Source organism: Salvelinus sp. IW2-2015, linkage group LG26, assembly GCF_002910315.2.
Source record: "Salvelinus sp. IW2-2015 linkage group LG26, ASM291031v2, whole genome shotgun sequence".
Taxonomy (NCBI): domain Eukaryota; kingdom Metazoa; phylum Chordata; class Actinopteri; order Salmoniformes; family Salmonidae; genus Salvelinus; species Salvelinus sp. IW2-2015.
Window position 1 is genome coordinate 15,203,093 of NC_036866.1, and position 14,773 is coordinate 15,217,865.

The 14,773-nt window shown below is 41.5% G+C and overlaps 1 protein-coding gene across 3 annotated transcripts in view; it reads right to left on the bottom strand.

Moving 5' to 3' along the window:
- LOC111952930 (low-density lipoprotein receptor-related protein 5) overlaps positions 1-14,773 on the bottom strand; it is an 84,160-nt gene that overhangs the window by 65,681 nt on the left and 3,706 nt on the right. The window contains exons 2-5 of one of the 3 annotated variants that reach the window (XM_023971953.2): positions 7,352-7,552; positions 6,861-7,077; positions 4,683-4,880; positions 1,695-1,891 (exon numbers count right to left, since the gene is read on the bottom strand). In XM_023971953.2, coding sequence (XP_023827721.1) covers positions 1,695-1,891; positions 4,683-4,880; positions 6,861-7,077; positions 7,352-7,552 — 813 coding nt within the window. The other 2 variants (XM_023971956.1, XM_023971955.1) reach the window with 2 other exon arrangements.

The window sequence follows — 14,773 nt, forward strand, 5'->3', positions numbered from 1 at the left end:
TATCTGGACCCAGCACTAGTTACTGTCTGTCTGGCTGTCTATCTGGACCCAGCACTAGTTACTGTCTGTCTGGCTGTCTATCTGGACCCAGCACTAGTTACTGGTCTGTCTGGCTGTCTATCTGACCCAGCATTTAGTTTACTGTCTGCTGCTGTCTATCTGACCAGCATATAAAGTCTGGCTGGCTGTTCTATCTGGACCCAGCATTAGTTAAAGTCTGGCTGGCTGTCTATCTGGACCCAGCACTAGTTACTGTCTGTCTGGCTGTCTATCTTACCCAGCACTAGTTACTGTCTGGCTGGCTGTCTATCTGGACCCAGCACTAGTTACTGTCTGGCTGGCTGTCTATCTGGACCCAGCACTAGTTACTGTCTGGCTGGCTGTCTATCTATCTGGACCCAGCACTAGTTACTGTCTGGCTGTCTGGACCAAGCATGAGTTACAGTGTGGCTGTCTGTCTGGAAACAACACTAGTTACTTTCTGGCTGTCTAGCTGGACCCAGCAGTAGTTACGTGTGGCTGTCTAGCTGGACCCAGCATTAGTTAATAACTGCTCCTATCTGTACTCAGCATTATTACTGTCTGCCTGTCTATCGGACCCAGCAGTAGATACTGTCTGACTCTCTAGCTGGACCCACCAGTAGTTACTGTCTGGGCTGTCTATCTGGACCCAGCAGCAGTTACTGTCTATCTGTACCCAGCAACAGTTACTGTCTATCTGGACCCGCAACAGTTACTGTCTATCTGGACCCAGCAACAGTTACTGTCTGGGTTGTCTATCTGGACCCAGCAGCAGTTACTGTCTATCTGGACCCAGCAACAGTTACTGTCTGGGTTGCTTATCTGGACCCAGCAACAGTACTGTCTGGGTTGTCTATCTGGACCCAGCAACAGTTACTGTCTGGGTTGTCTATCTGGACCAGCAGCAGTTACTGTCTATCTGACCCAGCAGCAGTTACTGTTGCTATTCTGGACCCAGCAGAACTTATTATCTGGCTGTCTATCTGGAACCAGCAGAACTTATTATCTGGCTGTCTATCTGGACCCAGCAGTACTTACTATCTGCTGTCTATCTGGACCCAGCAGTACTTACTATGCTGGCTGTCTATCTGGACCCAGCAGTACTTACTATCTGGCTGTCTATCTGACCCAGCAGTACTTACTGTCTGGCTGTCTATCTGAAACCCAGCAGTACTTACTGTCTGGCTGGCTGTCTATCTGAACCCAGCAGTACTTACTGTCTGCTGGCTGTCTATCTGAACCGCCAGCAGTACTTACGTCTGGCTGTCTATCTATCTGAACCCAGCAGTACTTACTGGCTGGCTGTCTATCTATCTGAACCCAGCAGTACTTACTGTCTGCGGTCTATCTATCTGAACCTAGCAGTACTTACTGTCTGGCTGTCTATCTATCTGAACCCAGCAGTACTTACTGTCTGGCTGTCTATCTATCTGAACCCAGCAGTACTTACTGTCTGGCTGTCTATCTATCTGAACCCAGCAGTACTTACTGTCTGGCTGTCTATCTATCTGAACCAGCAGTACTACTGTCTGGCTGTCTATCTATCTGGACCCAGCAGTACTTACTGTCTGAGCTGTCTATCTATCTGGACCAGCAGTACTTACTGTCTGCTGTCTATCTGAACCCAGCAGTACTTACTGTCTGGCTGTCTATCTGAACCCAGCAGTACTTACTGTCTGGCTGTCTATCTGAACCCAGCACTTGGATGTCCATGGGGGAGTAGATTCCACTGAGTATCTCCCTCCTCTTGTCTCCAGTGTGTTTGTTGCAGGCGTGGATGGAGCGGGTCTGCCAGTCTGTCCAGTAGAGAGTCTCGTCTGACAGGGTGAGGGCAAACGGGTGGGTGAGGGTGCCCTCCACCACAGTCTCCCTGTGAATTCAACATATGTTTACAGATCAGAATACAGTTTTTATCTTTAATGCATGACAGTTCAAAACTAACCACCCAAAAACAACCGAGAGCCCCTTGGTTGGGATCTCTGCGAGACCCTAAAGCAGATCTGTTAAAAACACGTAGCGTTCAGGAGCCGCTTCAAGCCTTTTCCAGGAGGAAATAAAACAAATCAGGTTGTCAGACTTTAATGGAGCATCTGGTACACTCTTTAGAAGGGGAACGGTTGCACTAATGGTACAGCTGTCCTGATTCAGTGGGGAAGTAAGTCAGAGCAGAACAGCATAGAGTGCAGCCCCATCCACTAGTACAGCACTCTGCTCCACCAGACAACACAGTCAGGCCAGTGACGACATACATTTGAAGTCGTAAGTTTACATACACTTAGGTTGGAGTCATTACAACTYGTTTATCAACCACTCCACAAAGGTTTTGTTGTTAACAAACTATAGTTTTGGCAAGTCGATTAGGACATCTACTTTGTGCATGACACAAGTAATTTTTCCTACAATTGTTTACAGACAGATTATTTCACTTATAATTCACTGTATCACAATTCCAGTGGGTCAGAAGTTTACACACACTAAGTTGACTGTGCCTTTAAACAGCTTGGACAATTCCAGATATTATGTCATGGCTTTAGAAGCTAGGACCTCCACAAGTCTGGTTCATCCTTGGGAGCAATTTCCAAACGCCTGWACGTACCAYGTTCATCTGTACAWACAATAGTAYACAASTATAAACACCATGGGACCATGCGGCCGTCATACCGCTCAGGAAGGAGACRYGTTCTGTCTCCTAGARATGAACGTACTTTGGTGCAAAAAATGCAAATCAATCCCAGAACAGCAGCAAAGGACCTTGTGAAGATGCTGGAGGAAACAGGTACAAAAGTATCTATATCCACAGTAAAACGAGTCCAATATCAACATAACCTGAAAGGCCGCTCAGGAAGGAAGAAGCCTCTGCTCCAAAACCGCCATAAAAAAGCCAGACTACGGTTTGCAACATCATGTTGTGGGGATGCTTTGCTGCAGGAGGGACTGGTGCACTTCACAAAATAGATGGCATCATGAGGGAGGGAAATTACGTGGATATATTGAAGCAACATCTCAAGACATCAGTCAGGAAGTTAAAGCTTGGTCACAAATGGGTCTTCCAAATGGAAAATGACCCCAAGCATATCTCCAAAGTTGTGACAAAATAGCTTAAGGACAACAAAGTCAAGGTATTGGAGTGGCCATCACAAAGCCCTGACCTCAATCCCATAGCAAATTGGTGGGCAGAACTAAAAAGTGTGTGCGAGCAAGGAGGACTACAAACCTGACTCAGTTACACCAGCTCTGTCTGGAGGAATGGGCCAAAATTCACCCAACTTATTGTGGGAAGCTTGTGGAAGGCTACCCAAAACGTTTGACCCAAGTTAAACAATTTAAAGGCAATGCTACCAAATACTAATTGAGTGTATGTAAACTTCTTACCCACTGGGAATGTGATGAAAGAAATAAAAGCTGAAATAAATCACTCTACTATTATTCTGACATTTCACATTCTTAAAATTAAGTGGTGATCCTAACTGACCTAAAACAGGGAATTTTTACTAGCATTAAATGTCAGGAATTGTGAAAAACTGAGTTTAAATGTATTTGGCGAAGGTGTATGTAAACGTACGACTTCAACTGTAAATACATTCAGGATCAAAGCACGGCATGTCACTGCACAAGTGTTAAGAATCCTGATACAGCAGAATTCTGCTTAGGACCTCATCAAAACTTTGGAGGGTTGGTTGGTAAGGGATCCATTTCCAGAGGGATAGAGGGTGACAGCATGTGCTCCGCAAAACGTTAATAGCGTGGGAAGAACTTGGTTGGGAGAGAGGAAATGTATTACATCCAGATTTCACAGCTATTTCGCATTTGACGTACTTGGAAGTTGGACATGTGCGTGTTTGAAGCCATTAAAAACATACTGGAAACTGCTCCATTAATCAGACGTCTCAAGAATGTGCACATGAAAAGCAAAACCTCTCGCTTTAACACAGAGAATAGGTAAATGCTAACAGAAACTACTTCTGGGATGAAGTTTACATTTCTCTGTAAAAGTGCTTATGATAATTCCAACCAACTTCAACAATGGAGTACCATTACTGGAGGTCAAATATGCAATTCAACTGTCTCTTGCCAATTGGAAAATTCTACCATGGTGCATTTTATTCGTATCCTCAATCTCAAATTGGGAAATCGTTTCCTGAGCAATTTATACACAAACTCTAAGGGCAATACAATGGCATTGGTCTTGAGAAAACAGCCTCTCTCATTCTACATCCTGTAGAAAGTGGTCTATTGTCTAAACAAGAAAAGGTAAACATGCCATACCTCTCTTTATTAATATTGCCATTAAACCTCAATTACATAAAGAAAAGTCAACCCTTGCTCCGAGGGCCCCAATCACAACCATAATGCCAAGTCAGATAGGGTTACAACAGTATGGCGGAGAGGTCATTTCCAATTTAGAGAACCACACGGAGGGAGGGGTCACAACTGGACCTACGTGCAGAGCCAATGTTTGGATTGGGGCCTCCAGATTCAAATGTGTTTGGATTGGAGGTTTCATCCATACCATCCTCTGAAATTAAGTTGAGCCCAGTGCCATTGTTCAGTCTGGGATCCCTGTCTGTTTTTCCACTAAGGGTGTAAAAAACAATAATGAGAAAAACATGGAGAGAGAGAGAGTGGGAGAAAATGTGTGCTCGAGAGAGAAGACAACTAACCGTGAGGAGCCGTCCAGGTTGGCTCTGTGTATGAAGCTCAGCTTGGCGTCTGCCCAGTACAGTTTCTGTTCGTCCAGGTCAATGGTGAGGCCATTGGGCCAATAGATGTCCACCTCCACGATGATCTTCCTGTTGCTTCCGTCCATCCCTGCCCTCTCGATGCGAGGCTCCTCCCCCCAGTCTGTCCAGTACATATAGCTGAGAAGGAAAGTAACTGTGTCAAAATCACAACCAATCTGATCAGCCCCAACAAACCCACCCACATAACCACATCTGACACCTAYGAAAGAAAAGTCCTAAGAAATGATAGGTTTTTATTTTCACCAGGCAAGTCTTGTGGTTGGAGCCAAATGAAGCTGGAAACAAACTAGACAAAACACCCAGCACAACACAGAGTGAGTCTTATCAGTGGTGCTCTACAAAGGGCTTGAAAGTTTAAACCTTTTTTCTACTTATCCTCATTTTAAAACCACAGATGCTCGCGCACATACGCATGCACAAACACACACAAATTCACGTGCCTACAGGTCCTCTGACAACGCCTGATATACATCTTAAAATTCTGCAGATCTGTCTGCATGTTGTGCCGAGAATAGCTGCAGTCGCTTCAATGTGCACTACATTGAAAGCAGGCTTAATTAGGCATGCTAAATTTCTATTCATAGACAGCTATGGAGGTGGATGGACAGGGAAGCCCACCAGCAAATATAACAGATCTAGGTGTGGGCCCTCGGTTTGTTTAAATAGACAGAATCTAAATGGTCTAAGAACTGAAAAGCGATTCTAAAATAACCGAACCAGACACAAACATACAGAATTTGTGAACAACGTATGAGCTGCCTCCTGGTTTCCCAGTCCTGGGCTGTGGTTCACAAAATGGCTAGAGAAGGCGTTGGTAGGACTGGGCGATATGGCCAAAATATCATCACAATATTTTTCACATTTTTGACGGTATGACATATTTGAAGGTATTTTAGTTTTTTTAACAATAAAAGTTCTAAATATGCTTTATGAGTAGTGCATGACCCTAGGGTGGCAACACATACAGTACATTCTAAGTGTTTTAATTGGGGATTTCTCCTTTATGATTGATCGAACAGTATAAAACAAACTTCAACCAAATCTTGGGATATCGTGGGCACTTTGAATTCAATGCTGTTTGACATGACAATGAATGAAAAAGCCAGGGAGGAGTTATTGTGACAGGGCTGGAACCAAAGTGTTGGTCAGTGTTTACCAGTGGACGCTAATTACATGTTATCTTACTTTATGTAGCTGTGTGTCTAAAACAAGTTTTCCCTTGGAACATTAAAGTTAATCCTGTCATCTGATGCTTCTAAAATATTAATGCTTCGCATATTCTTCCGATTTAAAATATACCGTTGCACACACATGCTGATCTAGGTCTACACTGAACCAGAATCTGGTCTTACAGGAGACGTTGAATATGGCGATTCGCCTTCAAGTTCAGGAAGCAGCCATTCAACTGGCCTTTCACCAGCTTTCAAGCTTAATAATGTCAAAGTATGATCGGTACCTACCAAATAATGGAGTTTCACAGAGCAACTATCGTCATTACTGCCATTACGGCCGGTATGTACTTTCATAAAAGGTCTAAATAAGAAGTTACATGCAACCGAAAAAATGCCTTGTCTGGAAAGAATCTAAGTATTGTTTTTGACCAAGTGCGCATGTGCCAAATCTACCTCTTCTGCACCTCCATTAAAATAAAAATGTAAAAAATTGTTTCGTTTTATAATCCCATGTTAATACATTGCAAAACTCAGGTTCTTCATGTACGGTTTTGTGAAAAAAAACTTCAAACCTCTTAAAAAATAGCACCAAATCCATGAAATAAAAAGGTATTCCTGCAGTACTTTCCACTGACTAGAGTGAAATTATACTGACTCAATAATGCTAACAATGGATACACATCCTTAGTCCCCAACATATAATTAGAAACAGTGCCCTATGAGAGAAGAGCAGTCAACTCCCGAGGATCTAAGCAACACAACAACAGGAAACAGACCCAGCTGAAAGGCAGGTTTTCCACCATCTCACTCAACCAACAGATGCATATATGAACCATAAATACACATGGATGGAAGGGGCTGCTGCTGTGGATACATCACCAACGTCCCAGTCAGGGGAGAGAGAGAGGCCAGGCCAGAGACTCACCGGTGGGCTGGGTTCAGGGCGATGGCCCTGGGCTGGTCCAGGTCCAACCAGAATAGCACCTTGCGAGAGGTGCCATCCAGGTTGGCAACCTCAATGCGATTGGTCTCCGAGTCGGTCCAGTATAGTTTACGGCCCAGCCAATCACAAGCTAGTCCGTCAGGGGAGTCGAGACCCGACACAACAACCGTTTGCCTTGTCCCCGAGGCCTCTTTCAGAGCTGAAAACAAAAGCCCAACATTTCAGTAGGAACACTTAGGTCTAAACTTCAATATCAATATCCCTCCATTAATAGTGACATTCTGCTGTTATTTTCTAGATGTATCCATAGGTGTTGGACCTTTCTTCAAGTTTTTCTATGTTTTGCAGAATAAATAGTTTTTCGATTATATTTGCACCAAACTTAAAAACAACTAAATATTTAACACACTTATAAATGTAAGACAACAACATAAGAACAGTCCCTAACTTGGATGTAGCAGTGTGAAGCTTACAGCCGGTGGACTGATTGTAGTAGGTTTGCTTGATGGCCTCCTCGCTGACATCGGTCCAGAAGATGAGTCCTTCAGAGTAGAGGAAGTCCACAGCAGCAGCATCCTCCAGATCACTGACCACCACTGCTGACTCTGGCCTTCCCATCTCCACATCCACCAGCCTCACATCGCGCCGGTTGGCAAACAGCAGCAAGGGGGATCCTGAGGAAAATGAGAAGAAATACATTACATTAAAGAAAAGGTACACAGCCATATACCCTATTCTCATTTAGTACAGCCACCTACCAAGGTTGAAAAGTAACTAAGCAGAGAATTCCATGACAGTTCATGTTAGTTACATTTATGGATGCACACAGACTGATGTCATCACATGCAGACAGTGCTGACACAATGCCTGCAGAGAAAAGAGGAGAGAGGGCTGTGGGTTGGTGTGCCACGCTGTGGTTTACCAGCATGCCAGGTAACTAAGCACCAAGACACCAGACAAGAGCCATCATTGGTTTCCACCACAGCACAGTGCCTCACTGGGACAGTTACTCCAATGCTATTCGACATCAGTTTAATATATGAATAAAACTGAGTGGCATAGTAATAGAAAACGTATGGTGTCAACTCTCTGCCACTTGAATAGACTTTTGTTAAAGAGCATAAAGATCTGTACTTGGCCTAATAGAGTTGAAAAAAAGTATTTCCATCTAAAAGGACCCATGAGCATCAACATGTGAAGTTCATAGTAGCCAGGGTTTCCGTTGGCTGGCAACTGGCAGCTTTTTCCTTTTTTTCACTATTACTGAACTAACAAATTGTTTCCGGACAAAATGACCAGCAGAAAATTAATCCCATAGCAAGATAATGCTTTTTAATTCATCGATGGAAATACATTTGACAGTCATGCTTATCAGTTGATAGGTTATTTGTGTGTATTTTTGTTAGTCATCATGTATCTTATTTATCCAACACAACTATCACACGCAGACAGCATACAGAGCCTATTTTGAGTGGGATTTCTCCTGCTGTAGTAAAACGTGCTTTTATAAGCCCATTCATTGCGCAACAATTCTAAATGCAATCGCGTGTTAAAAAAAAACGTTTTGGTGCATGATTAAAAATAGCTAAAATTGTATTTATTTTTTTAACTGGTAATTGAAGCCCGTATTCCATTCAACATTGAAGTGAAGGCAAAAGGCTATCAGCGCGTTTTTGTTTCTCAAAATCATTGTCACATGGTTAATCATAAAAATCGGAATTAAAATGATAAAAATCTTAAAGTTAAAAGTCAACTAATGCGAGATCACCAGCCTCTGCCATRTGGACACATTGATATACCGTGTTCCATTGGCAGCTAAAGAAATTGGCAGCTAAAGAAATGAGTCGAAACATCCCACAGAATTTTTTTTTTTAAAGAAGCTAATGATTCTTGATTCCTCTGTGGCTAATTCATGCATTTTGAATGATTTCCTTTATTTCTGTATAGACAGGACTAATTATATAATTTGKGCAAATGTATTTCCATTTACTTCCCTATTGGACCCACCACTATAACATTTCTCTCCTGTTTTGTTGGTTTTCATATCAACTTTCTTTGTTGTGCAGAAGCCAAAATTCAAAAGGCACTCGCACATCTGAGCAATCTTATTTGCAGGTGCATGGCAACAATTGAACAAGATGAAGGAAAAAGGAAACCGCACACTGCTCTTGATAGTATCACTGGTCTTTAATAAGCTTACGTATCGGCCTCACGGCCTTCGTCAGGGCTTTTGTGAATTTAGTGTGCGGTTTCCTTTTTCTTTCATGTTGTGCAGAAGCCAAAAGGCACAATCCTAGTCATATTAGCAACCCATCCTAGTTGTTGCATCTTTAGATTCCACCTCTTTCAAAATGTATAACAGAGATTTTCATCTTGGTCACATACGGAACAGGAGTTGCACGTTCTGTTAAGATGCATTACCATAATCTAAATGGTATTTCTGTCATTCTGAGCAATGGATATGGGTCCGGGAAATTTCTCAAATGGCCAGTAAATTTTAAATCTTTCTGGTCATATTGTCCGGCGCCACATTTTCCTAGCAGAAACCCTGACAGTAGCAATGTAGGTGTCAAATGAAAACTAAGAGAGTCAATTTTATTTTAAAGGCTCATATTTTTTTTTACCATTTTCCATCAAAAAATTAGGAATAAGCAAAGTCTTTGATTTCTGGTAAAAMATCTACCAGAAAAAAAAAAAGTGTTAAAATGCAGAAGAAATATATCAAACCACAATGTTGAAGTAAAGACCCCTGCCAACTAATATCAACACATTTTGTTTTGGAAATTGCCTTCTGTAAGTTTAAGAAACATTACCATACATTGTAATTGTGTTACCAAAAACCCACATATCTAAGATATTTTCTAATTTCTCTTACTAATGATGAGGGAGGATTATGAAAGTTGACAGAAGTAACAAGTAAAGGGTAGACCTACCAATTAGGTAGTGTTAATGATATCAAGATTGTTTATGAATTATGAAGTGATTAAAACTTAATGCTGTTAACAAAATCGGTAATGGAATTAATGCAATTGAATTGGCTACAATGGAAAATCATCGTAGTCACAAACCAGTTGAGTCACCTCCTACTGTACTCCCTTCCACTGCCATACAGTTATGTTCAACCCATAAGTTATTTTGTCATCTGGTGGTCAGAGTACAGTATAATGTACAGTATAGAGGTCGACCGATTATGATTTTTCAACGCCGATACCGATTATTGGAGGACAAAAAAAGACGATACCGATTAATCGGCGGATTTATTTTATTAAAAAAAAAATATATATATATATATATATATCATACACACACACACACACACATTTTTGTAATAATGACAATTGCAACAATACTGAATGAACAATGAACACTTTTATTTTAACTTAATATAATACATAAATATACACACACACACAGCTCTGAAGTGACAATGATACTGAAGAGTCTGCTTAGGAGACAAATACTCTCAACTGTTTGAATAAAAATAGAGTTTAAGTTACCTGTGATGAATGTTGAAAACAAAAACTGTCATTTCTATATGCAGGAAATCCTATTTTAATAATGGGCATGGTAAGAATTGACGACCAAAGTGCAGGTCATAATTCCCATGACACCTTCTAGCAGAATCTGAAAAGCGGTTCCTTCATTTATTCCATAGGATATTTTTAGATTCACTTAAAATAAGGTTTGTGTTTTGTGTAGGCTTACACCACCTTGCCAATTTTATAACTGTGGAGATATCCATAGGACAAGGTAACTCTGATCAATATTGGCTAAATATAAGCGAAGATCATTTTTTTTGTAGAGTGAATTTATGAAAATATGTTGACAAACGTTACSTTATCCTAGTGAGATTTACACGGGTATCAAAACGTCGAGGCGGTTTAAGCCTGCACGAAACACAGACCTTATTTGAAGTAGATCAAGACATTCTCTATGGAAGACATGAACGGTAAAATAACGAAGGAACCCCTTTCAAATTCAGCCGCAAGTTATTACAGGAATTATAACGCGTCGACTATTTCTCTCTAAACCATATACCTTTGACTAATCCGGAAACTATCACCTCGAAAACAAAACGTTTATTCCGTTCCGTATTTTATCTAACGGGTGGCATCCATCAGTCTAAATATTCCTGTTACATTGCACAACCTTCAATGTTATGTCATAATTACGTAAAATTCTGGCAAATTAGTTCGCAAAGAGCCGGGCGGCCCAAACTGTTGCATATACCCTGACTCTGCGTGCAATGAACGCAAGAGAAATGACACAATTTCACCTGGTTAATATTGCCTGCTAACCTGGATTTATTTTAGCTAAATATGCAGGTTTAAAAATATATACTTGTGTATTGATTTTAAGAAAGGCATTGATGTTTATGGTTAAGTACACATTGGAGCAATGACAGTCATTGATTGATAGTTTTTTATAAGATAAGTTTAATGCTAGCTAGCAATTTACCTTAGCTTACTGCATTCGCGGCACAGGCAGGCTCCTCGTGGAGTGCAATGTAATCAGTGGTAGAGCATTGGACTAGTTAACTGTAGGTTGCAAGATTGGATCCCCCGAGCTGACAAGGTTAAAAATCTGTCGTTCTGCCTCGTTCCTAGGCCATCATTGAAAATAAGAATGTGTTCTTAACTGACTTGCCTAGTTAAATAAAGATTTAATAAAGGTGTAAAAAAAAAAATAGGCAAATCGGCGCCCAAAAATACCGATTTCCGATTGTTATGAAAACTTGAAATCGGCCAATCCGATTAATCGGTCGACCTCTAGTACAGTACATATCTTGTTTTGGGGGCGGAGCGGATTACAATAATAGCCCGGGTGTAGAATAATACCCAAATAGGCAAAAGAAGGATAATGCACATTTCAATCTTTGTGTACCTATTCAGGATACATCACCATGAAGAGAATGATATTCATAAATTAGGCATTTATGTACAGCACAGATCAGGGACCCATGATGTAATTCCATTACCGTATTTCCGTTACTGGATGTAAATACACTTCACCTATTGTAGTTTAACAACCAAAATAGATGTTTTAAAACTCAAGGTGTCATGTCATAGCTGACAGCCCATACTTCCTGCAGACATCACTGAATCTTAATTCAGAGCAGACATTTTTAAGAGTTTTTGGACGTGGTCGCATAAAAAAAACTGAGGGAGATTTTACCGTGATTATGTTATCAAACTTTGCATCTGCACAGTTCTTCCAGTAAATGTTTTGTGAAATTGTCTTTGTAAATTGATCAAAGTAGCCCTTGTGCATAGAGTTGTATGGTTTGTTAAACTTTGAAATCAATGTTTTTTGCTTGGCTTACAAAAATCTGAGTAAAAGCATAATTACGTTACCATGGAATTGCCCATAAGCAAACAATTAGCCTAGTCAGCAATGTTTGTATTTTACATAAAGAGGTGCCCAAAAAAATTCTCAAACTTTCTCTGGGGTATAACCACTTGCTTCAATCCCCTTAGGTCCATACCTGTGACCTTCTAATCATAGGCCATGTTGGATTTGTGAAGCTGGCATGGACATCCAATTTTAACATGGTAGTGCCAGCCAGACAGTCTGCTGCTTATGAGGACTTCATCCCCTGAACAGGGTAAAAACCCAGACTAATCACAATGTACTGCCCGTCTATCTACACATCCTCAGAACACGACTCCTCATTCTAGACTACAAAAGGGTTGGGAGTCAAATGAACAGATGAGCTACACATTTTAAATGTCAAACTTTAGTTTCTACCCTCCCCATACATAGGCTTCAATGTCCAACATAACCTTGTTTAGACCATGATTTTATTGCGGCATAACATCTGGATTCCACAAACACATACCATATGTCTTTGTAGTGTGGTGCACCTGCTAGACAGTGAGAGAGACACTGAGAAGACTGCTATCATACAGGTACTTGTGAAGAACGAGGGAGAAGAAGCTTGACATGCTGACCACACCGCTCGTGTCATGTGCACAAGTGTTGCTAAATAAATGTACACATACATGTTATACAATCGCTGCAAGTAGTGCAGCTTCAACCGCCATATAAAGTCCAAAGAAGAAGAAGCCTGAAGGAGGAGAGATTACTAGAAACAAACTTTTACCCTTTTATCTGTGGATTAATTGTCAGAGTAGAGGACCTTGTGCATTTCAGGTAAAATAACAACCCAATGTTAATATCCCAGGACAAATTAACTAGCAACAGCAAGCTAGCTAGCTAAATTGAAATGTTTAATGCTTTTCGACCTGTTCCCAAATTAATATAATTGTTTCAGAGTTTGTTTTGATATTTCAACCTGCGTGTCCTGATCGCGTCTGGTGTGGGTGGACAAAATCAACATGCTCGAAATGGCGCGAGAGGTCTGGTCAGCAGAGGGAACACCCCCCTATCCACATCGACAGGACAGCAGTGGAGAAGGTGGAAAGTTAAGTTCCTCGGCATACACATCACGGACAAACTGAAATGGTCCACCCACACAGACAGTGTGGTGAAGGCACAACAGCGCCTCTTCAACCTTAGGAGGCTGAAGAAATGTGTCTTAAAAACCCTCAAACTTTTACAGATGCAAAATTGAGAGCATCCTGTCAAGCTGTATCACCACCTAGTATGGCAACTGCACCGCTCACAACCGCAAGGCTCTCCAGAGGGTGGTGCTGTCTGCACAAAGCACCACGCATCACCGGGGGCAAACTACATGCCCTCCAGGTCACCTACTGCACCCGATGTCACAGCAAGGCCAAAAAGATCAAGGACAACAACCACCCGAGCCACTGCCTGTTCACAACTCTACCATCCAGAAGGCGAGGTCAGTACAGGTGCATCAAAGCTGGGACCGAGAGACTGAAAAACAGCTCATATAACAAGGCCATCAGACTGTTAAACAGACATCACTAACACAGAGGTTGTTACCTAAATACAGATTTGAAATCATTGGCCACTTTAACAAATGGATCACTAGTCACTTTAATAATGTTTACATATCTTGCATTACTCATCTCATGTATATACTGTATTTTCATACCATCTATTGCATCTTGCCTATGCCGCTCTGTCATTGCTCATCCATATATTTATATGTATATATATATATTCTTATTCTTATTCCATTCCTTTACTTAGRTTTGTGTGTATTAGGTAGTTGTTGTGGAATTGTTAGATCATTTGTTAGATATTGCTGCACTGTCGGAACTAGAAGCACAAGCATTTCGCTACAATTTGATGTTAGATGTAAAGCCACAAGTCATAGCCTAACTCTACCATAACTCTACCTTTCCTTTCTTCCCTGAATCACAGGTTCATAGGTCAAAACTGAAAGAGGATAAGTGAGACCTACAGAGGAACATAAGAACACAATTAACACAGTATCCCTCCCTAAAAAAGGTACAGGAGAACTAGGCCTATGCTCTAGAAATGCCACAATCACAGAAACGCTGCCTCTAGAAAATAGGCATAGTCAACACTTGGCATACAACAAGTAGCCTACATGCTTCTTATGAGATCTCAAGGATGTAGTGTAGAAGAAGTCCTAAGTGGTTGTGTGTATTGGCGTGTTGAAAATAAATATGCAGCACTGGTAATCCAAAGGCATTCCTAAAAAGACAGCAGAATGTGGAGGCCCAGGGAGACACCAACGAAAGCCATCAGTGAGGATTCTTGACACCTCAGCCCCCAGTGGATACAGAACAGCGGGGATTACAAAGATCAATCTCTCCACAACAGCTGATCTTTTTATGAGAACAGAGCAAAGGCAGCAGCCAGGCCTGTCCACTCCACATGCTGCAAAGTAGTCGCACTCTGTCTCTGCCACAACCCAAGAGGCAGGGCCAAGGAGAAGCCATTCTCACTACAAGAAACAATGCCAGCTCTTTCCTAAACATCCATGACTGGCCTCTGGG